This window comes from Pundamilia nyererei, unplaced genomic scaffold (genome assembly GCF_000239375.1).
Source record: "Pundamilia nyererei isolate P.nyererei 1_Seehausen unplaced genomic scaffold, PunNye1.0 scaffold00172, whole genome shotgun sequence".
Lineage (NCBI taxonomy): Eukaryota > Metazoa > Chordata > Actinopteri > Cichliformes > Cichlidae > Pundamilia > Pundamilia nyererei.
In genome coordinates, this window is record NW_005187573.1 from 469,790 (window position 1) to 496,568 (window position 26,779).

The 26,779-nt window shown below is 42.5% G+C and overlaps 2 protein-coding genes across 11 annotated transcripts in view; one reads left to right on the forward strand and one right to left on the reverse strand.

Annotated features, from left to right (window-relative positions):
- citb (citron rho-interacting serine/threonine kinase b) overlaps window positions 1–1,497 on the forward strand; it is a 50,130-nt gene extending 48,633 nt beyond the window's left edge. For all 7 annotated transcript variants that reach the window (XM_005746070.1, XM_005746069.1, XM_005746073.1 and 4 more), the window contains one exon: window positions 309–1,497. In XM_005746070.1, the coding sequence (XP_005746127.1) occupies window positions 309–332 (24 nt within the window). In that variant the 3' untranslated portion in view covers window positions 333–1,497. The remainder of the gene's footprint in view (window positions 1–308) is intronic.
- A 92-nt stretch (window positions 1,498–1,589) lies between these two features.
- mtmr3 (myotubularin related protein 3) lies at window positions 1,590–25,926 on the reverse strand. Of its 4 annotated transcripts, XM_005746074.1 has the most exons (22): window positions 25,826–25,926; window positions 23,689–23,763; window positions 22,047–22,103; window positions 21,235–21,324; window positions 20,667–20,783; window positions 19,108–19,128; window positions 17,624–17,706; window positions 17,165–17,331; window positions 16,983–17,079; window positions 16,585–16,698; window positions 15,714–15,904; window positions 14,955–15,086; window positions 14,700–14,811; window positions 13,882–14,077; window positions 13,615–13,800; window positions 13,177–13,347; window positions 11,593–11,738; window positions 9,606–11,115; window positions 9,360–9,470; window positions 9,117–9,205; window positions 7,615–7,641; window positions 1,590–6,286 (listed from the first exon to the last, which is right to left on the reverse strand). In XM_005746074.1, the coding sequence occupies exons 3-22, from the start codon at window positions 22,047–22,049 to the stop codon at window positions 6,121–6,123; spliced, it is 3,729 nt and encodes a 1,242-aa protein (XP_005746131.1). In that variant the 5' UTR covers window positions 22,050–22,103; window positions 23,689–23,763; window positions 25,826–25,926; the 3' UTR covers window positions 1,590–6,120. The 4 variants fall into 4 exon arrangements, with proteins under 4 accessions (XP_005746131.1, XP_005746132.1, XP_005746133.1 ...); XM_005746075.1 differs by lacking the exon at window positions 19,108–19,128; XM_005746076.1 differs by lacking the exon at window positions 7,615–7,641.
- Between the last annotated feature and the right edge of the window lie 853 nt (window positions 25,927–26,779).

Sequence of the window (26,779 nt, forward strand, 5' to 3'; positions counted from 1 at the left end):
AAAAAACCCTATAATATGCACCTTGTACTGGGATTCCCTGCTTCCTTCCTGCTGTTCCAAATAAATATTACTAGCAGCAGCGATCAGGTGCAAAAGACAAGCTTTATTGTTAAATTTAGCAGTTTGCTGTAAACTTCAGTAAATCATGTTTGTACGATTCATTTAAATACATATCCAGTAAGGCCACTCACCTTCAGTTTCACAACTGATGCTGCAGCTCTTCAGTAAATACAGACAACACCAAACTATTCATGATGTTTAAGCCACAGTGACACGCTTTGACCTTTGCTCTTAATCTGTGTTTGCAGGTGTGGGATCAGTCGTCAGTGTGAGTCCACTTGCTGCTCCTGACTGGAGGTTGTAGAGAACCAACTGCAAAAGCCCTTATTCCACCCTGAGTGCAAGCGCACGCGCGCACACACACACACACACACACACACACACGCACGCACACTGCCTGTACATAGTGCAGCGTCAGTTCCTCGTTCAACCTCACAAAAACCTGCAACGGGAGACGTCTCCTGTGACAATCCTCTTGACACGTGCTTTTATGGGAGTTATCCCACAGTAGATTTGGTGGCAGGGAACCTACGCTGATCTACAGAAGCTACTTTCTATCTCCTCAAAGTTGTAAATATTGCTGTCGGAGTTTTTATAGATAAAAGGGAAGAGTCGGCTGGTAAAGCCATGTCTATTTTTTTTAAAAAATGAGTTTCTAAAGATGTTGCAGGGAGATTAACGCTGTCGCTGGCTAGGACGTACAATATCAACCTTACATAAGAATCTGAAATATCACAGGGTTTTTTCTCCGTTAAGAGAATTAAACTGACACTGAATTACTTTCATAGCTCACTAACGGAAGGGAGATCTGAGGAGGCAAGACTTTGCACACAAGACTGGATTTGATCAGGAGTTTAAAAGCTCATTTTTGTTACGCGACCAGATCAACCGTGTGGTCTTCTTGCCTGAATAGCCTTTGATATATAACTGCATAAGAGTGCTTCGACCGTCGTTGTCCGGCCATACTTTGTAAAACAATTATTAAGCAGTGTTTCGCTCCAAGTGTTCCTCGTGTTGTTTTTAGCAAACCTAAGAAAGAAACACGCAGCTCTGCCTCTGATGCCGGACGCCGTGCTGTCAGGCTGGCTCAAAGCGCCTCAGCTTGCTCTTAGTCCGCTGCTGCCGATTATGGTACAGATGTCCCGTTTCTGTGCAGTGATATGAAGTCTAGTAACCGTCAGGGGTCATCACTTGCTTGTATCGTTTCTTTAGAGGCAGCAAGACCACCCCCCACTCATCACATCAGTGAGCATGACTAACTTAGAGCAGCACTGTCGCTTTTTGATCGATTCTCTTGGTTGTTCTTTTCTGTCATGTACTCACTTGGATTTGCATTCTATAAGTAGAAATTGATGTTAGACAGTGTAACTTAAGATTTTCTTGATTTTTAGAGCTGTATACCAGTACACGCATTAAACATGATTCTAGTGTCTGTTTTCTTCTTTGTGCGCTCTCAGTTGCAGATTCTCCACCACAGCAAGTTGTGTCAGTGAAAGCAGGTATCATCTAGCAAGCAAACAGTCACAACAGATTCATCTTCTAGTTTATTTCTTTAATTCTACAACAATGTAATTCTCTTTAAAAGGAAATCCAAAACAGAACAAAATATTCAGACTGAACAAGGAGCACTTGTTGTTACAGGAATTTGCTATGTACAGCCATACACTCGACAGACATGAGAAGGTTCAAAGTGCTTAACAGAGGGGGTGAGAGAGGAAGAAGAAAAAGCACGAGTGATCCCTTTGTGAGAGACCCGTAATAAAAACTGCTTGGCACCAGGCTCCACCAAAGAGACACTCAGTCACACTAATGCTTGAAATGCTTGACGCATTTATACACTCACACCTCATGTGACTACTGGGCCATTGCAGTGATGCCTCTAAAAGCAAGTCAGCGTGAGTGGAAAAAACAAAACCCCAACATATGCATACTGGGGGTGGGGACACAGCAACGTTAACTGAAGCCCACATTACCAGCCCCTCCCACACACAGATCTGTCCATAACTCCAGCATGCTGTTGCAATACTGAAAAGCACACTTTCAGTCTCACTTTACTCAGATGCACCCTGTGGCAGTGTTTACTTAATGTCATGTGCAAATAAACAGCCTTTCCTCTCCCGTGAGACCATTCACATTCATGGATTGTTTAACAAGACGTCCCTGTGACTGTGGTGAAACTCGAAAAAGGGAACTCACGCTGCTGGTCGTCAATGCGGGGAAGGTCAAAAAGCTTTGGCTTCACAAGGGAGTGTGGAGTCTTAAAATAATAAATTGTCTATTTGGACACAATTGCTCCATTTTGTTGCCATCAGATGTAGTTTGTGGAATTGACTCATCTTTCGCGAGAGGGCCAAAATAATATATTTCAGTTCTCTTTGAAAGACTAAAGGTCAGGCTGTCAAATTAAACACACTTCCACAGGAGGTCGACATTAAAAAGCACACACTTTAAGCCGGTTGTTTTGACTACCTAAAACAGCAGCTCCACCACCAGATGGCAACAATCTCAACTCAGCATCATGCACAAATCCAACAGGAAGTGACAGGAATGGGCTCAGTCAAACAGCTTTAGGATAATTAAGTAGCATCAGGTTGTCAATCACAGTTAAATGTCTGTGTTTCCTCCCTTAGTCCAAAACTTGCTGTGTTTATATCTACAGCAGCCATCTGACACAGCGAGCTGGATCATGGGGAATAGAGAGCGGCAGTCTGAACAAAGATTATCAACCTAGTCTACGCTTCTGTGCTGTACCTTTAAATGTTCCAGCTGAACAGTAATCAGGGGAGGGGTTTACAAAAAGATTTGCAACACAACAACAACCCATTCGCGCTGGAAATCTGAAAAGCAAGAGTCACTCAGCAACTAGAAGCTCAGTATGTGAATGTATGTGTGTCTACATGAACAAGTGTGGATGCAAGTAGAGGTAGTGTTTGTAGATGGGTGTGAATGGTATAAATGTATGAGAGCTTTAAAGGGGGCAGGGCTTCATTTTGGGTTCAGGCTGCTTGTTTTGGACCACTGTTCACTCAGTGCATAGACATCTCGTTGGCTACCTTTGACTGCTCACCCCCTCATAATGCTGAAATCTTTACATCCACACATGCTGTGATTGGCCAACACAAAATATTCTGACGGGATGCTGTAGCCAAAGTTCAGAACCACCGCTCAGTCTGCGTTTCTGATTATCCTGTGGCAAAAACTGAGTTAACTGGAGTTTTAACAGCAAGTCAACAATACAAATATCAATAAATAAAATCCAAGTAGGGGGAGGAGAGAGAACCATTACAGCATCAAATCAGGTCACCCTGCTTCTCCATTTATTCATAAAAACAAAACAAACTGCCTTAAACAGATTGCAAAATATAGGTATTTTATGCAATTTCAAAAAGAAGAAAAAAACTTTGGTGACTAATTAAGTGCCACTATTCAAAGATTCTATACATTTTCTTAAATGCTATGTAGGTATCTGAATATATTATTCCTCTCATTTACTGTACAAAAGTTGTGTCTGTGTGTGCACAAGTAGTTTGTGAATGGGTGTGAGGCTGAGCAGGCGTCTCAGCGATGCTTTGACAGATTTCATGTGGCGTTACAGACCCGGGAAATGCAGAAAGCCCTTTCTACTGCTGCTGTGCTCCTCCGATTTAGACAAAGTGGAATTTGTTTCGTAGTGGCTGACAGCCACCTGAAAAAAAAAAATATATATATACACACATAGATAAAAAGATGTCTTGTTGTGAGCTTTACACCCGTCTGATTAGTACCAGAGGACTGAGGGGAGAAGAAAAACAAAACAAAACAGGTTGTTCCGTCCCAGTGCCTGCTGGGTAAAACAAAACTGGATCTTTTGGCAGCAGTTGGCCGCACAGTCGTGTGCTTCAGTTTGTCCACGGCAGACAAACTGAAAACAAAACGTCGGTATTGATGCAGGTCTATCGGCCAAACCTGTGTGATGTTAATGCTTTGAAACAAAAAGCCAAAGCCTGAAATCAGCAGAGTCTCACAGTGAGTGCTCCCTGCACATGAGTAATAAACAGTCTGTTGGTATGGAGGAGCAGCGCAGCACGAGCTGTTAAAAGACCAAATAGCCACAAGCCTTTTCCTCTCACTAACTTGCTGCATGACTTGTCTCCACGGGGGCTTCAAACACAAAATGATTCACCATCCTCACCGTGATCAGGATAAGGATGCCAAACTACTGGAAAAATTTAAAAAAGCAATTAGAAAGGGGGAAAAAAAAAAAAAGAAAGAAAAAAAAAGTGCATTTAAATATGTGAACAGCACAGAATTTTACAAATTCACAAACTCCAGGAGTCCAGCCTCCTTTCTGTACTCTGGACTGAATCTCAACCATAACTAAATGTGATGTTCACAAAGCATCAAGGGCTTTTTGATTTGTACATCACTTGTTTGCCACCACATTTGTGCGTCTCTTCTGAAAAGCTGCTTAAAAGCTCACCCAAACAAAGCAAGCACAGTTGAGACTCGGCCCACAGAAAGTTAAAGGCTCAATTCACCCAGTTATCCAGAGTAATGACACTGCAAACAAAGGCTGCGGCCAGTTTCTTTAAGAGATACACTTCACTGTTTTACACACTTTTCAGACAAGCGCTCCTTTAGACTGAACATGTGACCGAGTGTATGCAAGCATCCTCACAGCACTCTTACCAAGTCAAAATGGCAAAACTTGCCTCACTCTCAACAAGTCTGAATATATGGAGCCTAAACAAGCTTCTTAGGCACTCTGGTTTAATTTGGAATATGATGCACTTCAGCATTCCCAGTCCAGGAGAGGGAGGAATGGAGTTTTCAAATGTACTGAGCTCTTGCACACAATGGTAGAGAGGAACAAATATTCCCAAGTGTGCCATTACTAGTTGATGGTGACAATACAAATGCATGTATGGTAAATATCACCTGCTTACAGAGGTTCTTGAGCAGAGGGGAACATCAATATTTAAGTGACCCATCTTTAAATAGGATACTATCACTTCAGTCACTTTAGCTGATGATCAACCAATGTCTGAAAAGCATGGAGTCAGTTTTTTCCACAGAGGACGTCATGTAGTTTATTACTAACTGATCAGTCTGCGGTCATGTTATCAAGTCATTACCATCAGAAAGCAGCATTTTTAAACGAGATTCTGAGCTACATAGCCGGAAGTATTAGTAATTTTAAAACCTAGTTTCCTGCACTTTTAGGACAATTCTAAAGTGTAAAAGGTTCAATGGGTATGTGCCTCTCAGTCAGATCAGTCTTATTTTAATGTGGAAATCATACCTGCAAATGTAGCATTGCAAAGTTGGTCGTTTGATTGGGGGATGAATCTCACACTGGATCAGGCTTCTCAAATTTGCTTGTTACATGTATTCAGATATAAAAGTGTTTAGGTTTCATTTTGGACTGTTTGAATATGTAACCAAGTTTTCTGGTAAAAACAGCCCAACCTTACAGCATTAACAAGTTACACAAAAATATGCTGAACTGATAACATGACCTGCAGACTAATTGGCAGCAGAAATCTCAGATAAGGTCGGATCATAATAAATTTTGCTGGATTGTTGGTACCATAGAAGTGAGGGAATAGGACTACCATCTCCTCTGGTGATCTGGATGAATTGTTCCTTTAATCTTTCACTGAGACATTGGCTTGCTGAGGGACAGTCTCGTGATTGCCAGGATGTCAGAACACCCTGCAGAGATGAGTCCATGCTCCAGGCTAGGAGATGAGAAACCTTTATCATTTTTTTTTTCAGGATCTTCAGGAGAATCTTTCACAGACCAAAGTCCTCCAGGAGACTTCAGCAAATACAGTGAGACAATGTCCTCTGCCTGCCTGGTCCAAGGCACCAGGATGTCCAGTTTCATTCCTTTGTGCGCAGTCCCATCTCACCAACATGCCACTCAGCTTCTCTTTCACACATACACTCACACTCCAAAGTGCAGCAGCACTCACAAAGTTGGTGGGACATTCTTTAGCTCCTGTGCTCTTCAGCAGTGCTTCCGCATCAGCGACTTGCAGCTCAACCCGACTCCCGTCTGTCCTGGTCCTCTGGACCTCAGTTGGAGCTGGCTGTAATGGGCTTCTCCAGCTCCAGGGTAGCTGAGCCATGCTGGAGATTGCTGTAGCAGGTCTTACAGACGCGACTGGGCTCAAACAGCTGCTGGCTTGGCACTGGGATCCTCTGGTCGCAACAGCTGGCACAGAACACGTTACCGCAGTTCCTGCCAAGGAACACTGAGATGTTATTTGGGGGACTCTCACATTCTTTACACCTCAAGTTACCATGCGTCCCTGTGGTAGATTCTTAGAAAATAACACCCCATTTAAAACAGTTTACTTAAACTGGACTGATGTGAGGAGTTGGGTTTTTTGTTTATATATATATAAAAAAAAAAAAAAAATTAAAAGCTTTCAGGGGAAGAAAAAAAAAAGAAAAAATATAAAGTTGGCGTGTGGGCTAGCTTATCTGGATCAAGTTTATGTTAAACTACAAACATTCACTTATCTAGGAGGTCCACACAGGGAAATACTAAACACCGATTTTAAAAACAGGACTTAGGTGCTACTTATTTAAATAAAATAAAAATAACCCCACACCTGGTGAAGTGACGTTGATCTATGATTCAACCATGTGTGACGCATGATAAACTTTTATTTTAAACATGATTTGAGAGTTGTGGGCAGACTCCACCCATCCAGTTTACAGTGCAGCTCTGCTGTGATGTTCACTACATGCCGCTTAGCAGAGGTGCTCCAAACAGAACATGTTGATTATTCAACTCAAAACACTGCTGTGATCACTTGACAGACAGGTCACACTGAAGATTTCAAACACCCATGCTCTAATTCTGATGTAAGGCCATGCTCACACACACAGCGCTCCCTTTCAATTGCTTGTAACCACACAGAGCAGAAAGTGAATTAGATTCTGTTTTTCTTCCAACTCTTTACCCTTTTGCACCACCAAGTGGCTTGAGAGGTGTCTTACACCATGCTGTGCTGCTGGGAAGTGGGATGCAGGGTTGGTTAGGGGCAGCATGCTGCCAGGGTGTGTGCCGTGTAGGGGTGTAACGGTTCAGAGACAGAATCTGCAGTAACAAACGTCCATGGTCTCCAGATGTGCCACGGTGGATTTGGAGAATCGTTACAACCCTAATGTTGTGGGTGAATCAGGGGCAGGGTGCTGATGTGATGCTATACTAGGATGGTCGAGGCTGAGGGATCAATTTAGTAAAGATTTACAAATTTTCCAATGAAACGGGCAGCCTCTGACAGAGTGACAGCACCATGCTCACTGTCACAGCCAATTCAAAACTGCTGTATGAAAACACACTGCTACTGCTGGAGGACACACACAAATCAACCCATCTCAGAAATGAAGAGGTTTCCCTGAGAACTTGCTGATTGCCAAAACAGAATGAGGGGATTCAAATGCAGCAGGTGAGTAAGGGAAAGGGTGAGGTGGGATTGGGTTAGGATGAGGAGGAAACTGAAGGATGCTGGGTTGAAAAGGCTGGAGGGTGGGTGGGACAGGGGAGCCGGATCTCACCAGACCTCCTGAACAGGCTCCCTGCCACTGTAGAGGAGGAGAGGGGCAGAAAATGGATAAGTACTGCTGAACCGCAGAGAAAAACATAACACTTAAAAAAAAAAAAAAAAAGTCCTGATGGAGATGTGTTGTGTTTAAGTTGCATTCACAGGATTCACACAAATTACATTTACAACTAAACATCCTAAAAGATTCAACCTCAAAGTTCTGAGTGACTTATGTGATCCACTGACAAAAAGGGAAATACAGAGCAGTCAGCAGTATAAAAGCAAGTGATGACACCAGGAGGAAGTGTCCACGAGCTAATTCACCACATGATTATCAACCTGACCACCCAGTTTTGTGTGGACACATCGGTGCAAAACAAAGGGCGTCTACAATAAATTAAACAACCAATCAACAGTTTACTTGGCTCCCTGGCTCTTGTTTATAGATTGACATAGTACAGACAACCAGAGAGTGGCGCCTCATTCCATCGGCAAATGAAATGCAAATTAGGTCCTCAAATTTTAAAAATAACTTTCCTCTCCTGAATGAGAGACATGATACTGGGACCAAAAGCCTTAAATCGTGCAACTATCCTGACTGTTCATCCACAGCAGGTGTAGAGAGCGTGCAGGACACTTTCTTTGGAAGGCTACTTCCACACAGTACAGACTTCTTACATTTGCACAAAGGGCATGCTTAAAGACTTTCTAAAGATTTCATACATTAGAGAGTAACACTTGGATCAAAAAGGCAAATCTGGGTCACTTAATTGGCTGCATTTAGAATAGTTGGGCATCATGTCAACAGGGGCACATGGTATTCCTTTGAAAGACCCACACTACAGTATTCAAGTACGCCATCTGTTATTCTGATTTATTACCTTATTTAGAGGGTTTAATGATGGTGCCCATTTAAGTGGTACCTGTTGCATTTTATGTGGATGCTGGAAATAAGACTGGCTGCCCCAGCAGCAGTGAACCAGGAAACATCCAAATAAACAAGGCAGGAAGTGTATAAGACAGATTTCTCCTATACAAGTCTTTAATTCACAAAACAAAACCCTTTGCTTTATTAATAGTAGACATAGCTGATTAATAGCTGCCAACATTATACCAGTTCCAAGTACTGCTTAGTGTGTCCTTGGAATATTTTGAGCAGTCACAGATTACATCATGTTTATCATCCATACATGTCTGTGCAGGGACACAGACATGCATACTTTGAGAAAAATGCATCAAGTGAGAAACTCTTATTTTGGCTTTCAACACAAACTGATTTTAAGCTTTGGTCCATAGAGAGGAAGTAAACCTCGTCACAAACGGGTTGACAAAGATTCTCAAGTTCATCTTCAGGTACCAAGCATGAACAGCCTCAGCTGAACCTACATACAAGAAGCTCATCTGACCCGAAGAGGAGTGAGCTAAACAGCAAAGGCCTCAACAGGAGAGAAAGAATTGATTTGTGATAACTGAGAGTGAAGGCCTGAGATTCTGCAAAAACAAAGCTGTTCTCACCTGCAGTGATGTTTCCTGGTAGCAAGCCAGAACCTGCTTTCACAGCCATAACACTGGGCTGCCAAATGATCAGGGTACCAGCGGGTGACCTGCAATGTTTGGGGAAAGTATCAGTTCAGTTTCCATATACCGAGCAGCTCATCCAGGTTCTTCTGCATTGCATAAATGCTGCTAAAAGACCGCTTTGTGAGCCTTGTGCCATCCCTCCCTGACGAGGGTCTTTATATGGCTGCAGCTGCTCACCTCAGTGTCCTGCTTGTCCACCTGCTCCCAGCTGGCCTCAGAGAAGAGCTCTGTGCTGCAGCGCGACAAACAGTTTGGGTCCAAGTTGTACTCAGAGTCCGTCATTGAGGTCTGAATGGAGGGAGACAGATGATCACAGTAAGGTTCACTTTAACTGGCAATGGTAAGCAGGGCAGTCTGAAGTGGATCGCTTCCATTTACAAGTTGTAAACAGATCAGAGGGTCAGTTAACTTTCAGTGGCTTACCACTTCATCTCCAATGTCTCCGTTGATCCGGTGGGAGATAATGTGCTGTTGACTCTCCAGGCGGCTCCAGAGCTCCTGGACTTGCTTCTTCAGAGTCTCCACCTCCATCTGGTGCCCCGCTTCAATCTGCCTCAGTCTTTGCTGGATAGCATCATTGTGCAGCGTCAGCCCATCGTCATCCAGATGGCTGCGAGTTGGCTGCTCAGGGCTCATGGTGACCCGGCCTAGCAAGGCATGACACCAGCGGTGCTGAGAGCAGCTGCCTCGTGGGTGGAGGATCAGAGAGTTGCAGCTTGCTACGGATACCTGACGGCTCAAAGGGGCCCTCTCCACATTCCCTTTGGCCCAGTAAGGTGCTCCACTTGGCTCCCCTTCGGAGTTGTCCCCATTACAAAGTCCATCCCTGCTAAGGTCAGCACGAACTGACTGAAAGGCACTGACAGAGGGCCGCTTGCTGCCCTCGCTTAAAGTTCTGATCAAGCCATGCTCACTAGTCTCCAGCCCCTTCTCTTTCTTGGAAGAGGGAACTGGGCTCCTGCCATCACTCATGAGGTGATGGTTTAAACCAACAGGTGGCTGCACAGGGAGCTCCACCCTGCCACAGACCTCTTCAGTTAAAGTCTCTGTGGAGCTTTCCATCAAGGAGGTCCTTTTATCTACCAACTCCACTGACTCAGGGACACTGTGGTCAGATTCAGAGTCAGGGCAGCTTCTCTCATCTAAGCCTTGTTTTTCAGGTGACCTATACATTAAGTCACTATTTATAGTTCTATGAGCTGCAGGCTCTTCTGGCTCACCTGTGCTACACTCCTTCGGTACATGCGCAAGTTCTTCTTGTACAGAAGATTCCTCTACAGTCTCCGTCACCAAGTCCTCAGTTCTCTGAGACGCATTGGCTTCCTGTTGATCCTGTTCCTCTTCCTTCTGTGTGGGCACAGAAAAAGAGTCACCGTTCTCCTGAGCCGTCATCTCACCATTTTCTGGGAGCTGACCATTAGCGAACATGTCTCTCTTCATGACAGTCTCACTGACATCCACCATCTGATGCTGCTCTACATGTCCATCCACCTCCTGGTCTACAGCATTAAAAACCTGAGCAGTATCAGCATGGTCCTCTCTTGGCACGTCGCATCCTGCCTCCTCCTTTGTGGCTTCCTGAAGGATGTTCACCATTTGTCCCTCAGCCACACCCACTGCCACAGAGAGCTCTGCCTCCTCCGCTGTATCTTCTGCTGGGTTCACAGAAGACTCTTCTCTACGTTCAGTATTTGAGCCCTGGGATTGCTGCTTGCTGTGATCCATCTCAGAGTCCAGTCTGTCATGATATGGCTGCACCTCATCCTGGTTCTCCCCTCCTTCAGGCCCCACTGCCACATTGAGCTCCAGAGACCGCCGGTGGTCCTGCCACTTCTCATTCAGGCTTGGGTCACTGGAGCGACGGTTGGGAGCCAGTGAGCTTCCCAGCTCACACGCACTAGGCAAGTTGTCAAAGGAGCGCGTCTTTGTTCGCCTTAACAGGAAAGGAGAAAAATAATTACAAACAAGCGGCATTTCATTACATAACAATAGCCTAGTATGCTTGACAGCCTATAATTTAATGAGAAACTGCAAACAACTATAAAATGTTTGCCTAACAAATCACTCACATGTCTGTCTCATCAAAACAGACATTTCAGCAAAGACCATCTCTTTAATTCTGACCTGGCTGTCACAAACTATGTAAATGAACGGGCATTCACAGCACTTCTAGTCCTATCGACCACCTGAAGCGCTTTAATGACAGCCTTAAAGACTACTTCCTGTTGCACTTCCAAGATGTTTTGACTGTCGTGACACAAGAGCATAGACTGCATCTAAGCAGAGCATGTGACCAGCAGAGTGGAAAAGCCGGCCCCCCTCTGGCTGTGGGAAGTCTGTGGCTTGCGTTTTATCTTACACGATAGGGAGAAGAGTGGGAAGGGATCGGGTGCCAACGCGCCAGGCTCACCTGCCCAGGGGTGCATCTTCCGGGTTGGCACCGGGCACTGGGTAGGGAGCGCAGGAATCATCGGAAGGAGTGGTAGGGGAGGAGCTGGGCAGATAGACGGCCGTCCACAGCATCAAATTCCGTACATGACACACTGGATGGAGAACCTGAAACAAGAGCTGCAAACTTAACTCAAGATATAATCAGACATGACGATGACAAAGGTTATCTGAATGCAAATCTTTAGAAAGGAGTGGAATAGAATTAATGAATGAACGAACAAGAAATGCCTAAATCTGGGATGATTAAAGTTTTATAAGATTTGTCAAGAACATCCAATCTAAACTTGTTCCAAGAATGTTGTTTCTTTTCATACCAAGAGGACAATATTTATGTCTGCCCGTCTCCACCCACACAAAACAAATGCAAACGTAGTAACCACAAAAATGCAATTCTCAGAAGGGTGTCAAAAGCACTGGTATTTCACAGTATTTTAGATTTATTGCCAATTGTTATGTACAAAAATTTACAGCACTCTTGGGTTCCTTGAGAAAAAAAAAAAAAAAAAAAAAAAAAGAAAAAGCAGCATGTGAAGACATGCTGTATGCAATGGCAAGAAGCACAGAGCTTGGTTCTGAGATAGTTAGATTTGACAGTTTCAAACAGGACGATCTCTTTAAAAGCTTCCTTTTATATTGTATCCTGTTCACTTCTAGTCAGTTTTGTTGAAAGCAGAAAACCTTTGAATGAGCTTTAGGAAATCTTTCATTTAACTGCAGGAATCGATCTGACTGACTTTCCACTCATGAACAATCCAGACACCTAAGTTTCAAAGTTCACTATATCTCTACAGTAATTCCACACGTCTTTGTTCTGTAGTGTACGCAACAACAAGAAAAGCTGAGGTATGTCTGAGACAGAGCATCATTGGAGCACTGCTAGCTGCACTCCATATGACAGGAAGGGCAAAAAGTGGATCAAAATTACTGATGCAGTTAGATCAGTAATAAGGGTTTTAAGGAACTGCTTTACTAAAATAACTGAAATACAGTTATGTTATTCACTTTATTTATACTTTTCTCATATCAGAGCACGCAATCAGGCCGCTACATAATGCCGTCAGACACTAGTTTCTATTCCTTGTCCTCACTCTTAGTAAGTGTAAGTAGGTGCACTAACACCACGTGTTGAGTAGAGCTGATAGGTTAATGACAGCATAATGAGTGTGAGACAGTCAGCGAAGCTCACAGTAAAAGTATTGCTGTCTGAGCTTTTCACTTTGGTCAAGTAAGTCTATGCAACTTTTACATTTATGTAAACATGGCAAGAGAAAAGCTGTCGGCTTCACTGTGTAATACCTCTGAACTAGTGAACTGCTGCTGACGCAGTGCACGGTAGTAACTAACAACTGAATATAGTGACATTCTGTCACTGACATCCCCATCCAGCTTTCTGAGCTGGGAGCCGATCAATTCTATCCAATAGCTTGGTACAGCCCCAGTTGTCTTTAAGTTTAAACATTAAATGTTAAAGTCAGAAAAGACAAAGACACGAGTATCTTTGCTTCCTTTTAGCAGGACTGAATGGTTAAAGGTGTTGACGTACAATTTCGGAGTGTGAGGAGTAGAGCATGTTCCTCAGAGAGCGGTTGGCTGGCCTCAGGAGTGACCAGACCGAGCAGGTCCTCTCCTGAACGTGACGATCCTCCCTGTCCTTGCCGCTGTTACACAGGAAAGTACCGAAGAGGCAGGAGTAGGTGTGCTGCACCAGTTTCACCTGCACAAATGTGACACAAACACTTGTATACAAATTATCAAGTATAACAAAAGCATGGATAAAAAATTCCTCATATTACATTTTAGCACACCATGAAGGTAAATGCATATCAATCTCTCACATCTGGAACCTCAATGTAACTACACTTTAATCAGAGACACCATTATGTCTGTAGATAAATTGCTCATGTTTGATTTTGGATTCTGTTGTAGTTTAAAAAAAAAAAAAAAACCCAAAAAAAAAAACCACAACATTGAATGTACATACCAGGAAGGCTTCATTGAACTCAAATGAGCATGGAAACTGCCTCTGCAGTTGGTGAACACAGTCCAGCCACTGCAAGAAAACAGGGCAGCGCTCATTCAGGTCCTCTGAATTTTCTCCATGGCCACATCGGTCAGCAAACTTGTGGCCGAAGTCCAGCCATTCTGTCTCCACCAAAACTTGGAAGCCCTGCATGAGATAATCCGATAAATGCTTTTATCATTTTCACATTTTATTTGCATACAACAACATTGTCATCTCCATCCATACCTCAATAGTGCGGTAGTAAGGGTCCAGCAGTAGCTTGGACAAAGCAACAATCTGTGGTGTGCGGTCCCAGCCATCAGAGCAGTGCACAAGAACAGGCCTGTGGTCTCTGTTCACAGCGTTGACCACAAGCAGAGCTGCCTTCAGTAGCAGGGACAGGTGTTGCAACCACTTTGTGCCCTCAAGTGCAGAAAGCCAGCTGCAAACAGACAGCAAAAGCCTATAGTGCCCAGTTTATTAAAGCTGAAGTGCTGAAATGAATATAATCTTAACAAAAAAAAAAAAGAAAAGTCCAACAACACCATGTTATGAGACTAGTAGGACACATACATACACCCTGACCCACATAAATTATGATTCTTTCACATTACATAGTTTATAAATCTAACCGCAACTGTGTTTTCTAGATCAATAGAGATACACACGAATTACCATCTCATGGTTCACACACACACACACACACACACACACTTATCTCCATCTTGATCTGCAAACCATAAGGGGGGAGGGGAAAAAAAAAAAACAGAAAAAAAAAACAAAAAAAAAACACACCTCCACACAAACACTTAAAGCTGACAATTCAGCTACACATCACTGCAGTGTTGAATATGGCAGTGCAAAGGGAAAGAGGGTTTGGGCCAAGTTCTCAGTATCAGGCGCAGCTGTAAGGCCCAAGTCAAAACGGCTATGATTGCTAGTTACATCCAGCTACTACTAAAGGTTGTTGGGGGTTTTGAGTTTTAATAGTTTAGCGTTGTGTCATGAAATCTTGACTTGGGAAATCTGGGTGTACTGCTGGAGGCATATTTACAAACACATACTTGGCTGGGTCAGGCATCTGAGTGCAGAGGAATCGTAGAGACTGGAAACTCTTGCGAATGGAGTGGATGTTAGCCATTCCCATGAAAACCACCTCGCAGTTGGGATAGTATTCTGAAATAAGATGAAAGTAACACTTACTATAAGCAAAAATTGATGTCTTTAAGCCAAACTGAGCTGCTAAATCGAAGACACACTGACCCAATTCTGTATGCGACTTGGGACCAAACAGACGGGACCAAACAGACGGGACTTACCTGGGCATTCACAGCCTCCACCTTTGGCCCTGTTAGCTACAGCAGCTGCATAGGACCTGGCATCTAAGATCAGTAACTTCTGAGGTTGGCTGGCCAGTGTCTCCACCTCTGAGCTGTTGGTCATGGAGGATTCTGACAGGCACACACACAAAAACAAAAGAGTTACAGCTCAGGTTGTATAAAGCACCTTCTAAGTGAGATTCTTTCAGGCACATCAAACATGTCTTTAACAGAAGTTTACTGTAGTTTGCAGCTTCAGACAAGCACCAACAAATCAGACAAGTCAGTGTCTGCTGCAAATTCATAAAGACGGCAACACTTCAAGAAAATGTGCAGTGGTAGGTGTATGTTCAGCTGGAAGCATGCATTTGTCTGTGGGCGTACACGGCATGTCAGTGAGGCTGACTGAAGGCCATTTTACACAGATCTCACTGCACCACTAAGGCCCCTCCTTGTGATAGCTTTGCTTGTTTACACTGAACTAAAGAGAGCCAGCATAACACTGCAGCAGTGAGGAGTGTTATGAATGAATGCTGGGCTAACATGATGTAACAGTAGTTTCTAGTATGATGCAACACAGGGACCCAAATTTCAAACATATGGGTTCTGCATTCAAAACAATAGCAAGCAGGTGAACAGACTTTGAGAAAGAAGGGGAAACATTTCAGCTCTGACAACCTCTGCTGCCAAATAAAGCAGAATATTAACATATCCTACTCTGAGTGGGCAGTATAAAAGTGTCTGAGTGAGAGCTCTTACCAAAATCAGTGTCAGGCAGGTCTGAGCTATTGGTGTAGCTACCGTTGGGAACATGTTTTTGGGAGCTGCTGTCCACGGCACAGGCCTTAGCAATGGACTGAACCAGGTGTTCATCATCAGCGTTCCTCCAGCCCCACCAGCTGACCTCTGGCTGGCCACAGCGGGCAATTACAGCCCCAGTAGTTGTATGCCTATGTGAAGGGCAAGTGAGGAGAAGTTAGACTGGTAATGTCTGGCCAAGGTAGAGTTTATTTAATGGAAGTAATCAATTTAATGATAGTAATACCAGTACAAATCCTACAGAAGACGACAACAATTTATTCCCTTTCACAGCATTTTATACTACTTTTAACTTTTCTTAGATTTCCAAAGACTTAAAACGCACAAGTATATTAAAAATAGAACTTCATTACCACAACTCAGTGTGTCACATGTATGAGGTAGACCTTTTAGTTTTTCTTAGGCACAAAGCTTCAGAAATGCCAGTTTATGCAATTTAATATACTAAAATAGTAAAAAACTGAAATTTTATGTTCTGTGATGCACAAAACAGGCATACGAAGTCTTCACTTCTGATTGGCTTAAGCATGAAGTTGCCCAAACAGTGCCAAGCATTATTAAACAAAAAGAGCCAAAAAATGCTTTAGGCACTTCCAAAATTGGTGACGTCAGTGCTTTTGGTCGGGTAGCACAATCTAAACAAAAAATGTAAAAAAAAAATCAGAAGCTAGGAGGGTTTGTGGCACTGATATAGAACAGTCAAGATTTTATCCAACAATTGCTTCGTTTCCGCTGCATAAGGAAGCTTTTTACCTCTCTAATGATAAACAGGCCAAGTGTCTGCTTTTAATAGCTGCTTTAAAACACAAACCTGTAAACTACAGCAGGAAACCTCTTCCAGGAGCGGAAGGCTGCCACATTTTCTAGCTCTTTGTCAGTAATCCAGGCTGGCACTAGGAGTTGCTGAGGATAGCTGGGGCAAAGCCTGGCAGTGCAGAAGGGCACAAAGAGCAAAGTTAAACAAGGAGAGGGAACACCAAAGGATTGTGATGGCTCAACAAAAGTCTCTGTCTGCAGACACCTAATCCTGGGCCAGCCCCTTATCTGTCCAGGGTTCAGCACTCATGGAGTACAATAACACAACCACCCACTGTTTAACACATACTGACTTGTGCTGTTTGCCAATGAAAGCAAAGGATGGAATCCATCTTCTAGCTGCAATTCTGAAATCAACACGGAAGCAGTATCCTGAAAGAAAGCCGCATCTACCTGAACTTGCTGTTGATATCAGATATCCTCCAAGCATTTTGAGTGTCAAAGCCCATCCTCTCCACCTCATTCTTGAACCATGAGGTCACATGTTCACCTACAGTGACAGCAGAGATGTCCGATAAGCAAAATACAGGTTTGGGTAAGTTTCTGTAAAGACAAGCGAGCAATTAAAAGGGTACCTGGTCTGCACAGCTCGCCATGCTGCTCTTTCTCTCCTGCGTACACCTCCATGCACCAGGCGTGGAAGGCAAAGGCAAAGAGGTCTTCCAAGCGAGACGGAGGCCTCACTGCTGTGTTCAGACGTTTCAACCATTCCTGGCACTGCTCAAAGGTGGAGATCTGACATCTGGGGATAAAATTTAAAATGTGATCTTTCAAAAAGAACCAAATGCAGGAGTCTAGTACTCAAAAACAAAAATTAATCTTTACTAATAGTACAAATTTTATCTTAAATGTTATTCTCAGTTTTCAAGAGAACATTTCAAACCCGTTTACTGTCATTTTGTCATACAAAGCAGGCTCACACTGTAATCACCTAATGTCTTTTTTGATACTGCAGTGATTACTACAAACATACGGAAGTGATATGACTCAAAGTTTCTCATCTAGACAAAGACAGGAAGCTTCAATGGTCATACCTGATGACTTTACAATCCTTACAGGTGACATGAAGCTGGAACATCTCTCTACACTCCACACACTCAATGAGCTGAAGAGGAACCTGAAGAGGGGGGAAAACAAGGAACCGTCACATCACTTATACACTGCAACACTAGTGTATAGCCTTAAAAAAAAGAAAAATCTCAAGCCCATGCAGTCAGTACAGGTAGTGTGGCAGACTCGAGCAATCCTTTAAGCAAATTAGTGGTGGCTGAATAGTGGCTTCATGCCAACAACACAAAGTATGTGCTGATGTGCAAGAGCAGTTTAAAGTATAAATAAAAACTAAACCATCAAACACAGTGCTAAAAATTCAACGTTAAAAGGTTATTTGTTGAAGTACATTTTAATCACATCATCATAAAATCACATCCCATTCTGCTCGGCAAATATAGACTGCTGTCAGAAAATTCAGACTCTTTCAAATCTTATTTCAGTTTTACTCCAATCCTTCAAAACCTACACAGCACACCTAGGAACAACTGAGGCCATTGCTTAAGAGTGCTGAAGAGTCAGAATAAATCAGTGTTTATTAAAATTGATGGGAAAACTATTTATATAACCCCACCACCATAAATATATAAAATAAATAAATAAATAAATAAAAATCTTAGGATGAGTCCACACAAGATGTGGAAAACTTGAAAGAGTCTGAAAACTTTCCAAACAGACAGCACATAATCCTCTTAACTTTCCTTTTGGTTCCCCATTTGCAAGGAGAAAGAAAAAAAGCAATCATCCTAGATCTTACAGTTGTATCTGCATTTCCCTTTGGCACAAAGCCATTTTTCCCCTCTCCCCGGCACATAGCAAAGTACAGAACCGGCTTGTGCTTATGACTTAACAGCATACTTTAAATACTGCAGGGAAATACCTATGCTGCCTTTGACTAAGCTTTGTTAATTAGATAATATTTCAGTAGCTCTGTGGGATAAAAAGTTAATGTTCACAGAGTCTGGAGTCATGCATGATCATCAGCACGTCAAGCTCTCCAGACATATGCACAGTGGCAGAGTCACAGCCATATGGAGATTTTATTGTAGTATTTAAAGCAGGGGTGGGCAATTCCAGGCCTCGAGGGCCGGTGTCCTGCAGGTTTTAGATCTCACCTTGGGTCAACACACCTGAATCACATGATTAGTTCGTTTCCAGGCCTCTGGAGAACTGCAGGAGCTAATTTAGCCATTTAAATCAGCTGTGTTGGTTCAAGGACACATCTAAAACCTGCAGGGACACCAGCCCTCGAGGCCTGGAGTTGCCCACCCCTGATTTAGAGGTTGGCAACCTAAATGCTGTGAGGATAGATTTCCCCCCATATGCATTTTTTGTCATTTCTAGTTTAATCCAGCACCTTGTGCAAAACTAACAAGCAGTTTTCTAGTCTGAGGCCAGCTTGTTAACAGGCAGATACACACAAAACTGTACAGTTTAACCACACCATGCAGCTCTTCCGGGTACTTACTGACATCTCACAACAACAACTCTATGCAAAACAAAGAGAATACTAATGTAAGCGATGCATGTCGATTTGTGTGAGGCTGGCGTCACCGCACATTCCACACATTCATGCATCTTGCTGTCACAACTTAATTTCCACTTTCTAATCTGCAACCCTAATCTAGCCACCATGAAAATTCCTGGGCTGCTTGTTAACAACCTCTCGCTCTCTTGCAGCACATCCCACCCCTGATTTGTGAGCTCCGGCAGATTTGCCATGTGATGCAACACATCCAAATATGTGTGAGGAAAATGCTGGCTGTGTGACATGGGCACAGGGAGGCACTGTGTAAGGCATGAACCAGAGGGTTCCTGAGGTCAACAGGAAACACTGATGGATGCACAAACTGTAGTAAATACACCAAAATAAATAAATGTTCCAGTTATTTGGATAAGTTGTCTTTGAGACTAAAACTGGTGTATTCATACCGTCATTTACTGAATAACTACAGCTTGTATGACTTGGAAATAAGAAAAAAAAAAAAAAAGCCACACACACACACACACATTCAACTTTTCAGAAAGATATTACTTGTTGATGAGATTCTTTGTGCATTTGGTCTTTTAATGAGAGTTGAAATGACAAATGAAATAAAAACACTTCAACACTAAAACAATGAGCTAATAAACTTCTCTATAGATGATTAAACATTTTCATTGAGGCGGAAGTGAAACAACAAAAACTTCTGTAGCACATGATTGCACATTGCAAAACTGTCTTGTGGTTGTACGTCACTAGCCGATTAGCTTTATCAAATGATGGCAGATACTCAACTAAGATAAACAACGGAAACAAAAATTTAAAAAAAAAAGTAATAACTTTTTAAATACTACACAACATAGAAAACAGTTTAAACTAAAAGTCCAGGACCACTGGGCTTTAACAGGCTGGTAATACGAGGTAAAGGTGGCCAGCAGGCACCAAGACCCTGGTGAGTTTAGGTTTTTAAGGCAAGCAAGAGGCTAGCTGCAATATGATGAGAAACCATGAAAAGCCAATGAAATTCACAGACTAGTCATGACAGGGTGACTACCACTGATAGTGTAAAGGGTCCTGTGTAACTTTAGGCTCTAATAAATCATCTTTTTCTGAAAAAAGAAAAAGTAAAGATCCATACAAGGCCAGTGTGATGGTAAATGAAGACCATACTTTGTTAACAAAGCTTGTCTCTAACATAGTGAAAAAGGATGGAAAGAAAGGCCCTAGCTGTTATGCAGGAACCTGTGGGCCAACTGCATCCATGGCAACGGCAAGTTCCAGAGAGAAGCCAAAGCGAGCAGACGAGTGTAGAAAGAGAGGTGATGAAGAGTCACATGGCACTGCTGCCAGTGGAGAGCAGCTTTGAATGGCCTGGTCACCACAGTGCTGGCCCTAGCTCTGTCCATTCACAAAATACACACATACGGATACAGCCTCCAATGGAGACAATGTGGTTCATTTTGCAGCGATTTTGTGCCACGTGAAAGATTTTTTTTCTCTGAAGCTACAACACTGAAGCGCACTTGTCACTTAGAGATACTTACATTGACAACTGACTTTTTGAACTTTATGTGTAAGCGGTAGTTGGACATTGCAATAATGGCATCCTCTGCTCTCCCCACATATTCTGTGAACTCCCCGTGCAGCTCAGGAAAGGGCACCTGACAACAGCAGGAGAGAAAACATTTCAAATAAACGGCAGAGCTACACAGACACAAATATAGTGGGAAAAGTCATGAGTCATATGACAACTTGAAAGTTGTGTCAATATTTTGCCCATTTTAAAAAAAAAAAAGAAAAAAGAAAAAGAGCCAGAATCCAGCTGACTCAAAGCAACAAAAAGAAAAATAAGTAACCAGAAAGAGTCAGAGTGTCCAACTAGGCAACAATGAGTTTCTGAAGAGGTGGTAAAAGTTTATTGAAGTGTTCTGAAGAAACACTTCAATCCTCAACACAAACTCTTGAGCATAAAGGGTAAGCAGAAGCAAGCAAAAGTCCCACATGTCATCAGGGTTGTGTAACTGATTAGGAAAGATTTACACAACTGTCACCGAGTTTGTTTTCACCCTCATACTGCACAAAACAAGCAGCTAGTTGCAGTGGTTTTCTTACCTGCATGTTTTCCTCCTCCAGGACGGGGGACTTCTTGGGGAAGATCTGATTGGCCTGGATACACTCCAAGCTCTGCTGCCCCTCCTCCTCCTACAGTGCAATAGTCTGTTAATGTTTCTAGTTAACTAGTACTAACAACTTTAACTATGACATTCCTCTTCACACACATTCCTTTTTTGTCTGACTACTTTCTAATCTGTTTGGAAGATGCATGCAGTATATTTTTGTAATGTAGTGGCTGTGGTCAAAACTAACTATTTTATGCTTATACAGCCACACAATGATCTTGTGCTGACAGTAACAGACTGTAGCATTCTTGTTTGGCCATTAACAGATTTTAGTCTTTCTTTGCTCAGTTTTCAATCCAAGTTTTTTGAAAGAGATGATCACACAGTGGAAGAACTTCCTCCGAGATCTTGTCTGAACACGAGCAGAGCTAATATGAATAGTTGCCACAGCTAGAAGAGCACCATGCCTAGGCCAGACAGGGACAGGCACAACATAGCAGCATGCCAAAAATGGGAACAGAAGAAAAAAAAAAGCCAGGTTCAAAAAAGGCAATGCATCAGATCCAGAGGTTATGTCATAGTGCAATGCAACAACTCATTTCGGCAGTGGAAACTGAAAGTGTTCCTGCATAGATGGCAAACTTGGAGGACCTTTGATACTGCTGACACTGACGTAAATATCTGCCTCCTGGTAAACCGTGCTGATTAAGGGTAAAAATCAATTGAGAGTTCCGATTATAGAGACAGTACTCAGGCCACACAACAGTTATTATCAAAAGCATGCCTGGGATGATAATACATTACCATGGCCCCTGTCAAGGAGTGTGGGTCACCCAACAAGGAACTCCGGCCTGGATCTGTCTGTAGAAAAACAAAGAGACAAGTAATTTTTTTTCTTTTTTAAATTTAAAAAAAAAAAAAAAAGTTTTATTAAAAGAAGAAAAAAAAAAAACCCAAGACGCCTCCTATCCATGCTCATTTTTTTGTTTTACACAGAGACAAAGCTTTAAAATTGTGTCCAATTTTATAGTCTACCAAGAGCTTTAATTCTGGCAGATTTATCTGCCTCCTCTCTCTGATGCTTTGCCCTTGCAGCATGCAACATGTCTAAACGGGGGATGGACTATCGAGGAATCTCTCATAGATATGCATTGTCACTTGCAAACTGAGTAGTACATATTACCAGTAACACAGGCAAGGTAACCCCCCCCCCCTCCTCAAATAAGAGTGAACAGAGTCATCTCTTTCAACACATCTAGGGCAGGGGTCCCCAAACCCAGTCCACGAGGGCCGGTGCCCCTGCAGGTTTTAGATCTCACCCTGGGTCAACACACCTGAATCACATGATTCGTTCATTACCAGGCCTCTGGAGAACTTCAGGACATGTTAAGAAGGTAATTTATCCATTTAAATCAGCTGTGATGGATCAAGGACACATCTAAAACCTGCAGGGACACCAGCCCTCGTGGACTGGGATTGGGGACCCCTGATCTAGAGTTTACTTCAGCCTGTCAGCATCACAGATGATTGTCAGAACTACTGGCACAAAACCAAATGAACTAGCAATTGGCTAATCAACTTTCTCAAAGCATTTCACTATGAATCCTGATCGTGGATCTCCACTGTAAAAAAAATAGAACTTATGGAAAAACAAATTACGGTAGCAAATTGGTCTGACTAGTTGGCCAATATCCCTAGTAAGAATTTCATTGTCATTTAGGGACACTACTAAACTGTCATTTCGCCAGAAGTGAATGCATCCACAATTAGGTTCGCAAATTCAGTTCAACATGCATTTAATTATTTAAACCAGAAACCCTCACCTTTGCCCACACACAACCCTGGTTCTTGATGGTGTGGGTGTGCTAGAAATACACTGAAATCCACTTTTAAGGTTTCAAACCTTGTTCTCGAAGCTGGCCCAATCCTGTATGTAAATACATGTTTGTGCAGACACCAGGGTGGTTGAGGGGTTAAGACGCCAACCACAAACTACAATATCCCCAGTTTGACTCCAGACCAGATCTCTGCTGCATATCAGTCTCAACTCTGACCAACCTCATTTCCTCTCATTTCTCTGCTGACATGAACAGAATAGCAGCATTTTCTACATAAATTTAAAGTGTTTCTGTTGGCATTAGAAAGCATGTGAGCATATTTTTAAGTTTACACATATAAAAGAAAAAGTAGTAGTAGAAGCAGAAGAGAAAAGGAAGGATCCAGGGAGTGGCTCATAATACGCTGAGGCTGTACATGAGCACCTGGATGCACAAATGCCTTTCCCATGCAATGTATCCAGGCATTGGGAAGACTGTAAACGATGATCATCTATGATATGTTGGGCAGTCAGAAAAATGGCAGTATGGGGAAAATCCAATGGTTGGATTTACATGGTTAAAATTGAAGAAAATGAACAAAATGTGAAAACATAGATTTTTAGACTTACCACAAACAATCACTAATGGATGATAAGCAGACCTGATATCCTGTGTGGAAACTCTCACAAGTAAGACATGGAAATCTGTGGAAATGAAAGTGAATAATGAGAAAATGCTTCTCCGTACTGAGACACACAAGCTACAGAAGCTCTTTTGATTCACTGGCAAATATAGATGCCCTGGTGGTCACAGTGGCTTGCATGTGAGCTCAGATACCACTTAAAACTGTACTGCAGACTGGAAAATAAGCCAGCTGGTTCTCCGAGCCTACAGTTTAGCTTGCATAAAGACATGGTTCAGGCACGTGAACTGATCGACTAATGTTCACCTTCAAAAAAATAAAAAATTAACAATTATGTGCACAATACATATTTAAGAACATACAGTCACATTTTGAGGTTCTTAAAGGGTAGTGAAAGAAATCAGAAATGTTAGTGTTCAATGAATTGTGCTTTGTGGTTCAACTACCCAACAATAGTTGGTAATTTGCCCAAAGGGTTGGCCAAGCAGAGCCAAAGACCTTGCAGGACTTGTCCAGTCGCTGAAAGTTTTCAAGTTCCTACCCAGATTGCCCTTGAAAGAGCAAAAGAAATGCAACTTATCAAAAACAGTAAAAGCAGCAGCAGCTTTGTTGGTCAGATCATGTAAACCATCAATAAAGAGCTTTTTCTTACATTCCGTTATCGATATCCTCTAACATCACTTTTCAAAAGGCAACCCGTTAGGATCTCTCAGCAAACAGGCCCACAAGTAGTTGTAAAGGTCAGCTACGCTTGCAAAGACTGAAACTTGATCTAAGAGGGTCAGTGGAGGGGCAGCTCAGGAGAGCAACACACCTTCTCAGGAACATTTAAGCAGCCTGGAGACAGAAAGAAGACAAAATATCCCGCTGTACTGCCAAAAGTATCTCCGGTCATTGAGAGAGGTGTGAAGGAGGCAAACGAGGTCATTACTTCACTGAGAGTAGAGGCCAACTTTTACTGCTGCTGCTACCTGATAAAGCATATCTGCCCAACACACGGCTCTGTTTACTGCAGCCCGCTCGTGACCCGTGGCTACGGCTCAGTCTGGCTCTCAGTTCAGCAGTCACACAGAAAAGTCTAAGCCCCTTAGAGCCTTAACCTTACTCCTAACCCGTGACAGGCCAGTCATTTTCACAAGTGGTAAAATTATCGACACTCTAGCGTCGAAATGATATAAGGAAAAAACAAGAAACGAGACAATGAACCAACACGTTTGACAGCGGAGCTTTGCGTTTACAGCCCGGTAGCCATACTGAACAGCGCTGCTAAACAGTGTATAAACGCAAAAGCCTTGGCTAACTTCGTATTTGGGGAAAGGGATTTCCCAGCTCAATTTTAACACTTTGTCGTTACCTTTTACTTCACTACGGTGAAGTAAACTAGACTTAATTAATCACCAGTTAATGTTATTTCAACTAGTTAGTATTCGATGTAAAGATACCGGTAGTTTTGGCCACTAAAAAATAAGCTACGGTCAACCCAAAAACAAATGCTTCTCGCAAGTGCTCTGCAACGTTACATTAACACGTTGCTAGTTGACGAAAAGCCGTTTGCAAGGGGAAAAAAAGAAAATGGCTAACGTTTCTTGTACTAACAGGTTGTTAAGTCAAGTAACTGCTCTTTCGTTTTTTGTTTTTTATTTTTGAATAGCGGTTAGCTAGTTTTTCCTGCAGCCATGTAATGTAAACTGTTGGCTAACCAGTGTTCATCAACAACCACTCGACAGCGTAAAATAATGCTAGCGAGCTAACGCTCAGTCGAAGAGCTATTTACATGCAAACAGTGGAAATTAACATTTGCTGGCAGACAGTGAAGTGTTATGCAGCGGTCTCTTAACACTCGACGTTTGGCATTAAAAGCCGTGACAGAGAGCAGCGCGTAGATCTGCTAGCTAGCACTAGCTGGTTAGGCTGAAGCTGCTTTCTGCAACTGTTTTTGTTGTTATGAGATGGAGGGCGGACCCCAGAGCGGAGGCCTCTGTCAAAACACACCGAGCAACGACTACAACCGGCGGACTCACCAGTCAAACGAGTGCTGAGGTGTTAGACGACAAAGACTCATCCGGAACTTGTGCAATTACCAAACATTAAAACAACGTGTCCAACATGAACATGAATCATACCAGAGCCGAGGCCAGCTTCACTGCGTCCCTTTCCAACACCGAGCCGTCGTCGCCATCGCCGCGAACTCTCTCGTCTAAAGAGCCCTACGTGTGAGTGACGTCATCGCGTCAGAGCGGTTCTCTGGAAAAGGGGAGGGGCTCAGCCACACGGTATGTCATGTAAACACTGGCAAGTGGGATGCCTGATAAATTAATATTACAACAGTTTTAAAACTTTTTTTTTCTTTTTTGTATTTAGGTAGAAAGGCGATCTCAAGTATCATCGATTTTCAAACGTCTTATAAGCAGATAGAGAACATCTAATTAAACAAATGGGACACTATATTATATATGCTAATTTTACACACTAAAGTAAAATATGTAGTTATATATCTGATTGGTGAATGAAATTAGAAGTCAGATGTTTGAACTCAATGACATTTAGTCATCAGTGACATTCATTCAATCTGAAGAAATCCAAAAGCATTATTCTTATTCCTAGAAGTTCATATTAATGAATGTAATAGTGAGTCATTTTCCTAAATAAATAAACATTCAGTCTACTTTGTTTGACTGGCTTTTCTTTGAAAATCCAGTGGTGTTTATTGTCATATTTATAAGATCCACAATTGCCCAAGTATCATCGTATGCTTAATATAGTGGACATGAATGACCCTGAATTCAATAGGAAAGATGAAGTGTTTCCTTCACTGAAAGAGAAGAGTGCAAATGATTACACTTAGTTAGGGACGCACGCTACAGTGTAAGGTTTTATATATGCACATGAATTTGCAGTAACTTTTGTATGTTAATGTCTGGAGCGCTCATTGCTCATTATAAAATAAAAAAATAAATAAAAACACAACACAGCAGGATCTTAAACAATTATGTATTGACTGATGGCTTACACAGCCTATGCAATTTCATTTCCAAGATGCTTGGCATATCATTGTCCATTCTTTAACAATTAATAGT